Source organism: Saccopteryx bilineata, chromosome 6 (genome assembly GCF_036850765.1).
Source record: "Saccopteryx bilineata isolate mSacBil1 chromosome 6, mSacBil1_pri_phased_curated, whole genome shotgun sequence".
Classification (NCBI taxonomy): domain Eukaryota; kingdom Metazoa; phylum Chordata; class Mammalia; order Chiroptera; family Emballonuridae; genus Saccopteryx; species Saccopteryx bilineata.
The window spans coordinates 152,729,188-152,737,758 of NC_089495.1; the positions used below are offsets into that span (position 1 = coordinate 152,729,188).

Below are 8,571 nucleotides of genomic sequence, written 5' to 3' on the forward strand. Positions count from 1 at the left end.
GCTCTGTATGAAGAACCAGCTCGGCTGGGGTCAGAGCTGAGAATCATCCTGGGGGGCAGAACAGGAACCGGGAAAAGTGCCACCGGGAACAGAGTTCGGGGAAAGGAGCGTTTGCGTCCCAGCTGTGCGCCCAGCCCTACACTGAGACCTGCAGCGCCAGTCCGGGCAGCTGGGGCAACAGAGACCTGATCCTGATTGACACGGCAGACATGTTTTCTGGGCCCGGCCACCCTGATGCCCTGCACACAGAGGTGCACAGGTGCTACCTGCTCTTGGCCCCGGGACCCACGTGCTACTCCTGGTTACGCAGCTGGGCCGATTCACCAGCCAGAACCAGCAGGCCACACAGAGGGTGAGGGAGCTCTTTGGAGAGGATACCCTGGGACACACAATTGTCCTCTTCACCCACAAGGAAGACCTCGCTGGAGGCTCCCTGATGGAGTACATCCACAACTCAGACAATAAAGCCCTACGCACCCTGGTGGCAGTGTGTAGTGGGCGAGTGTGTGCCATTAGCAACCAGGCGAGATGGAGTGAGCGGGCTGACCAAGTGGGGGAGCTAATGGGTGTGATTGAGGGTCTGATGATGGAGAAGAGGGGTGCCCCCTGCACCAATGGGCTGTACCGCCTAGTGACAGGGCCAGCGTGTGGGCCCCAGCAGTCAGAGGAAAGAGTAGAGGATTTCAGAGGGGCTCTTATACAGCACATGGAAACTCAGAGACATCACACAACTGTGGCCAAAGAGAATTGCTTAAAAAGAGCCCTAGACAAAATATTAGTGTGGATTCTATTTTATCTTCAGTTGTTTGTCAAATAGATAATTCTGTTATTTTTTGTATTGCTCAGAATAAGCAGGTTATTTTACTGCTTACTCTGTAGCTTGTGCAGTTTGGTGTGTAGCTTACCGTTAACTATGCTCAGAAGATTAATGCTAATTCCTGGATGGAACATTGGTTCAGAATGCAAGAGTCCTGGAGGACAGTGATGGACCAGTAACTATCACTGTGATATAGAGGGTGAGTCACCGGACCTCCTCTATATACTGTGGCGCCTGATGTCAGTCAATGATTCAGATGCTGTGATGTGTTTAAACCTTAGCAGCACTTCATTTATTAAAGAGCACATTATTTTAAAAGTTACTGTTTGTTTTGAAAAATAATAAAAAAACTTTTTGAAAACTTTAAACATAAAATTTATCCATTTGCAAATGTTTAAAGCAAGTTTTATGTTCTTGGATACTAATCTTCTTTTTAAAAATGCTATGATTTTTACTGAATTAAATGAAGATAAAATTTCTACTGAATATAAGAACAATAATGAGTAACCTGTAAAGTTCCTGAAATCACATCTTTAATTCTTTTCTTTTAAAAAAGAAACCAATTATGCCCACTAATGACACAGAGGCACTCACACATCTGGTGTTCCTCAGGGGCGTGTGTTAATTTTTACACACAAAACAACTAATCACATAAGGCCCAGGGGCGGGGTGGACATTACTGGAGGCATGGGAATGAGGGAGGAGAGTTCCTGCAGAAACAGCAGTACCTTTGCATTGAGGACCAGGCCAGCTGTCATCTAAATCCTCTGGCCAGAGACAAGGTATTCAACCCGCCTCTCCCATGACTCACCTTGTGGGCAGTCAACAGGAGAGAACGCAGTCCCCTGCGGTACCCAGTTGGCTGATGTGAAGGGCTGGAATTTGGAGTGGACAGTGTGGCACAGGCAGGAATAGGACAGGATGTGAAGGAGGCTGACCCATCACAGGTGTGGGAGCACAAGATGGCAAGGAAAGGTATGGAGTCTGCTCTCTGGGGAGCATCTGAGTGTCCGTGTGGGGGGTCACTGTCCTGAGCCTGGGGAGGCTGACTGAGGATGCTGTGCACTGTGCTCAGGTCTCAGGGAGCATATAATGTCCCACTGAGTGAAGTGATGACTGATTGGAGGAAGCATTTGCTTTGGGAAGCCGCAGCTTTGGGGGTGGGACGTCAGGAGCAGAAGGCAGTTTCCCAGTCTCCCCAGCACACTGACCACATCAGACACGCTAGGACAGGACAGTGATGTGGCTTCTGGGAGCAGAGTCAGAGGCTCAATGCATCACCTGGGACATGTGTTTCTTTTCCAACTTCTGAAACCAACATTCCAATTCTCTTCTTGCTTGTCTCCTAGGACAACCGCCCTAAGTGGTCACCTAAGTCGCTGAGCCAATTTTCTGGTTCTCACAGCGCCCCCAAGTCTCCCTCGGCTGCTGAATATCCAGGGTAAACTTAGTAGCTACAGCTTTAGTTACCGATGTAGAATCACCCGGGAAAATTAGGTTTCAAAACTTCCTCAGTGTCACAGAATAAGTGTTTCCATTTCCTCTCTGACCTTTTCATGCCACATGCCTGAAAGACAAAACCGATAGCCCACACCAGGGGTCGGAAACTTTTGGCTCGTGAGGCAGATATGGCTCTTTTGATTGGCTGCATCTGGCTCACAGACAGATCTTTAATAAATAAAAAAATGTTAAAAATATAAAACATTCTCATGTATTACTATCCATTCATTTCCTACGGCTCATGTTCATGGTTGCGGGTGGCAGAAGCCATGACAGCTGTCCTCCAGGACAACAAATATTTTGGCTCTCTCACTTAGCCAAAAAGTTTTCTGACCCCTGCCTCAAACCCTCTCACTTAGATATTTAATTTTTTATATTTGTTTATAAGCAGATGAGAGAGACTGCTCTTTTAAACTCATATGTTTATTCAAGGTCATCTCTCTTCTCTGAAGTCCTTCCTCTCTTCCTAGTACCTTTTGTGGCCTTCTTTGGCATTTCCGGTTCTCCTTCTGAGCACCAAGAGGTCAGTGTATTCTTCACACGTGGGTGACTTCACTGCGTGCTGGCTGCCCCTGTTCTTTTAACAATGAAACCAATTTTGCCCACTAACGACACACAGACACACACACACATCTGGAGATGGTCATGGGCTGACCCAGGGAAATACTCGGCACATAATTAGTATCAAAGAAAGTGAGTATCAGTTAATATATCCATGAGGATTATAGCAGCAGGGATGGCCACTTAATCAGGGACTTGGGGGAAAGTCAAGTGCAGGGACCTCCTACAAGTTGCGCATACAGGACATGGAAATGACAAGGGACACTGCTGGTAACAGTGAGGAAATTGCTCCCTAACCCCAGGGGGGTAAATGAGAACTGGAATCCTGATGGAGAGTTGGGTAGAGAAGGTGTGATGTTCAGCTTAGGGTTGCAGCTTGTCATAGGTGACCTTACTGGGAGAGGGGCGGGAGAGGAGACACCGGACCTTGTTTTTCTGTCTGAAGGGGTCTCCTGCTTGGAATACCCATTGGCAGAAGCCAAGCAGAAGTCAGACAGCCAGAGATCCCACTGATGTTGTCAGATCGGAAATGGGCCTCTAGGTCTACAACATTCTTTCTAAATGCTAGTCCTGCTAAATGTTAAAATATAACACAGTATTTTGCATACCAGCTATAAAAAAGACTGAGGTTGACAAGAACTCATCCTGGGTAAGTATGGCCAACTCAAAAACAAAGATATCAACACGTAATTGACCAAATACTGTGTATAAGCAAGGTCTAAGCCTCCTGTAGAAGACACAGAGCTTAAATATGAATCCTGTCTCTTTACCTTGCTGCAAGTAAATAAAACTCACATGTGACAGCCCAAACTTTTTTTTTTCTATTTTTCTGAAGTTGGAAATGGGAAGGCAGTCAGACAGACTCCCGCATGCGCCCGACCGGGATCCACCCGGCACGCCCACCAGGGGGCGATGCTCTGCCCATCTGGGGCATCGCTCTGTTGCGACCAGAGCCACTCTAGCGCCCAGGGCAGAGGCCATGAAGCCATCCCCAGCACCGGGGCCATCTTTGCTCCAATGGAGCCTCGGGTGCGGGAGGGAAAGAGAGAGACAGAGAGGAAGGAGAGGGTGAGGGGTGGAGAAGTAGATGGGCGCCTCACCTGTGAGCCCTGGCCAGTAATCAAACCCGGGACTTCCGCACGCCAGGCTGACGCTCTGAGCCAACCGGCCAGGGCCCACAACTTTTTTTGAATAGCACAACCCAAGTGTCAAACCCCGTGAGTTTGTTAACAATGAGATCCACATACATCACCCCCTGGGAAAAAGAGCTAAGGTGAAGGAGGGTAAGTGTGGATCTGCAGAGGCAAATGAAAAATATTTGGCACAGAAGAGAGTTTTAAGTTATACTCAGGGCCATTTTAAGTTAGGATGGTGCCTTAAAAAAGAAAGAGGAAAAACTTAAGAGAATTTAGCGACTTCCAGGCCTCCAAGGACGGCACAGTATCTTGCTGGAGAAGCCGGCTGCTTTCCTAACACAGCACTCAGAGACACAGACTGAAACCATGTGCATCAGCAGTGGTGCTAACGCTTGGTGTGTGCAGGAGTTCTTATCTGAATCTTCCTAACTCGAGTCTGCGAACTCAGTGATATATTATTTGCAGAGTATGTCAATATTGCTACTTCTTAAGTGTGCTGACATTGTGGGGATAGGGTGGGAGGAATTAGTGGGTAAGATGCTCAGGTTAGCTATCACTATGTAACAAACAACCCCAAAGCTTCATGGTGAAAACAACAAGCATTTATTTTCATAGGAATCTGGGGGCGGAGCAGGACTCGATAGGTGGCTCCTTCTTATTCTCTGTGGCTCCATCTGCAGCGCTCAATTGGCAGGGGGAGAACCCATGTCCGAGTTGCCTCCTGTGCACGGTGCCTATGTAGGCTCTGCTGGCTGATGTAAGAGCAGCGGGGGAAATGGGCCAGAAACTTCAAGTCCTCTTCATGGGGCCCCTCCACGGGCCACGTGGGCTTCCTCACAGCATGGTGGCCAAGGTCCAAGGGCAAGCACCCCAAGAGAACAAGGAGGCCTTGTCCCTAATCCCACCTCAGAAGCCACAACCACCCACTATTTATGAAAATAGTCACAAAGCTCATCGAATTTAAAGGCAGGGGATAAAGACTCCACAGAAAGAGTAAAAGTCTCAGATTACAAGAAGAATAGGTAGGATAGAGGATAGTGTTATGGCCATCTTCTGAAAATACAACCTACCATATTAACAAATTGTAGTAAATTAAGAAGGAAAAAAATAAAGTTTACCTTATTTCCCAAATGCATCCCATATATTTTAAAGTATAGTGCAAAAACTATTTACTGGTTCTTTAAATGTATTCCTTCCAGCTTCTTTATATATGTTTTCAATGCGTTCATCATGTTTCTTCTTTAGAGATTTTATTTTTTCCTCCTTTTCTTGCTCTGATATATTTAGCCCTTTTACTAGTTTAATTTCCTTTGCTAATTCATCAGTATAGATTATCTCCAAGGCCTCTGCCTGACGTCTCAGCTTCTCCATTATGCCACTGTAGACGGCATCAGAGAAGTGAGTCCCCCCGTTCTCCTGCACCATCTTCTCTATCAGCTCCACCAGCTCCTGCACTTGACCTTCCCTCTCAGCCTCGTCTGCACTTGGGCTGTTATTAAAGGCACAGTAGCGGTTCCCACACTCCTGGATGATGTTTCTTAGGTCCACGTCAGCCTCTTCTATAAACTTACTCAGGCTCTGACCCTCCAACATATCCTTGCGCGTGAACAAGACAATCATATACTTCATGGCTGCCTCCCCAAAGATGTGCTTGATCAATGCAATTGTTTTGTACTCTTCCTCCGTGAAGTGGCCCAGCTGCACAACCAGGAGGATGGCATGAGGCCCAGGGCGGGAGAGGACGACACACAGGCTGATCTCCTCACAGGTGGTCATCAGTGTCTCCTTAGTGTCGAAGAGCCCTGGGGTATCCACGACAAGAAGGTTCCTCCCCTTCCAGTTCTGCGTTGCTGCCTGACACTCCTTGGTAACAGCTTGGGCAGCAATTCTAGAATCAAACTGTCTTCTCCCAAGGATGCTGTTTGCTGTCGCACTTTTCCCATTCCCTGTTTTTCCCACCAGGACAATCCTCAGAGTTTTCTCCTGATGGCCAGCCATGTTCTTCTCAAGAGGCTCTGGGGTGTAGGTGCCCACAAGACCTTAAGAAAGGAAAGGAAAGAGGGAAATGGTCAACTTATGTAAGAGGGAACCATTCCTAAACCTCGTTTCTTCATTCTTTCCTCCCTGAAAATGTGCAATAGTCTATGACATTGACCCCAGTGAGTGCAGAGATGACACAGCTCAGTTCCTGTGGAAGAAATAATAAAGTAGCGTTTTCCCACAAAGGAGCACAAGATGTAGATATTTTCAAAGGGGAGGGAATTCAACTTATCATTAAACATCTAATCATCTGAGAACCACTTAGGCTTATCCTGCTCATATAAGAAATAATAGAAACTTAAAATTATCTCTATGAATCAAGTACAATATGGGTCTCAGAAACTAACAAAAACTTCACCAATAAATAAACATATACACATGTCTCATTTGGAAATATTAATACAAAAATCCTAAATAATTTATTGAACATCAAATAATGTAATACACCATGATTAAATGTGACTTCTTTTAGATATACTAGGATGGTTCAAAATGAGAAAATTGGTTGTCACAACACATTCTACATTAATAGATGAGGAAGAAAATTATCTACATTCAGAAAAGACTATTGCCAGAATTCAACACTGACTCATGTTGAAAGTATCTTATAAGATTGAAATCAATGGATACTTCCCTAACATGAGTTTATATAACCTAAATTAAAGTTTTTTTGCAATCATTCTTTTTTCCCTGCAGGTAATAAATAGGAGATTAGAAAGTTATATAGTGGGTCATAAAGTTAAAACAATGGGTTACAAAGATCATTTGGATGAAGAAAACGAAAAATTATCCAGCATCATTGAGAAAAAATACTAGGAGGTTGGACGAGGTCCACCAGGAGTCACACATCGTAGTTTCTGTAATTACAGCAGAACAATGTTGGCTCACGAATGGAGAGATCAGAGAAATGAAAACTGAAAATTCTAAAATAGACCAAGTTAATCATATTATAATATATGCACTTATAGTCACTTCAATTGCATTATGTTACAGATTTCGAGGGCAGCATCTCACATCCATAAGGACAGAGACGGTTAGTAGAGCGACTGTGGGGTAACCGTGGAACCACGTAGAAAAGATAAGACGGCACCTGTGCCTCACGCCACTCAACTGCCATGCGGATGAGAAGTTCACATGTAAAATCTAATCCATATAAATAATAAAACAAACACGGTTAATCTCTTTGTAAGCTGGTGTTAGGGCAGATATTTCTAAGATTTGAAATAGAATGAGGAAAAGGACTAGTAAGTGTGGTTACATAAAAATATCACACATAAGACAAATAGACGATGACAAAGAATGACTTGCCTTTGGGTGATGGACACACAAGACAATCAACAGTTCAAACACTTTAGAGCTGTTCACCTAAAAGCTATGTACTCTTATTGATCGATGTCACCCTGTTAAATTTCATTTAATAAATAAAATTTTTTAAAAACCTTAGTTCTTAAAATTAAAAAAAATATTGTCACTTTTTAAATTGAGGACATTGATGTGTTCTGGAAATGCTGAGACACTTGCCCAAGGTCACAGGGCTAACAGGTACCGGGCAGAGCAGAAATCCAATTACAAGTCTGTCTGACCAGCACGTCCCCTCCTAACCACTGCACACGGTGCCTCTTCCTGGTGTCTTCTCAGGCCCGTGATTCTAAAATTTCATCAGTTCAAAGGTAGATGGAGAGAGGGCAGGGAAGGGGTCCACACTCTTGCTGAGTGGAGAACTGGCAGGAAGCCTGTACCCAGGGAGTTCACAGGAGGGTTTCTCATGCACTGTTTCTCCAGAATGGCCCATCCTCCCCCAGAGCACCCCTCCCCACCTCATACGTCACACTACTGGGGTCACAGCCTCTCTCTGCTAAATTATGGAAAGGATTCCACAAACCATATTCAAGATGTCCTCTGTCATCAGAGACAAGGGTACCCCTGGAGAGTCCTTGCTCCCCCTGGGATCCGGCTTCTTCTTCAGTCAGGAGAGGGGTTTAGACTAGGAAATCTCTAAATTGTCTTTGAGCTAAAACAACCTACCTTGGGGACATTAATTTCCTGGTGTGGGGACACTAATATCCTATCAAGGAACAAGGAAGGATTATCAGGCAACCCTGTAACAACAGCAAATGCATGAGATGCACTAGTCAGAACACACGTGTCCTGTTAAGTATGAGATGTGCTTGGCTGGGAGGCCTGTTGGTTAGAGCACTGCTCATATATGCCAAGGTTGCAGGTTTGATCCCAGGTGAGGGACATACAAGAATCAACCAATGAATGCACAAATAAGTGGAACAACAAATCAATCATTCTCCTCTCTATCTATCTATATCTCTTTCTCTCTCTCTCTCTCCCCTTCTTTCTAAAATCAAGAAAAATTTAAAAGTAAATAAATACACATGAGAAATATAGCATTGTGCTAATAACGCTCCTTACTTCCCTCCCAGCCATCTGCAATGGCCACTCTGACAGCATCTCCCTGCTGTGCTGTGGGCCAGTCCTGGTCCCTTCCCAGACCAGACCCACCCCTGC

The 8,571-nt window shown here is 45.2% G+C and overlaps 1 protein-coding gene and 1 pseudogene across 1 annotated transcript in view; one reads left to right on the forward strand and one right to left on the reverse strand.

Moving 5' to 3' along the window:
- Positions 1-1,226, forward strand: LOC136308374 (GTPase IMAP family member 2-like; annotated as a pseudogene).
- A 3,368-nt stretch (positions 1,227-4,594) lies between these two features.
- Positions 4,595-8,571, reverse strand: part of LOC136308778 (GTPase IMAP family member 7-like) — a 15,478-nt gene continuing 11,501 nt past the window's right edge. The window contains exon 2 of the mRNA XM_066236465.1: positions 4,595-6,053. Coding sequence (XP_066092562.1) covers positions 5,161-6,012 — 852 coding nt within the window. The 5' untranslated portion in view covers positions 6,013-6,053 and the 3' untranslated portion in view covers positions 4,595-5,160. The remainder of the gene's footprint in view (positions 6,054-8,571) is intronic.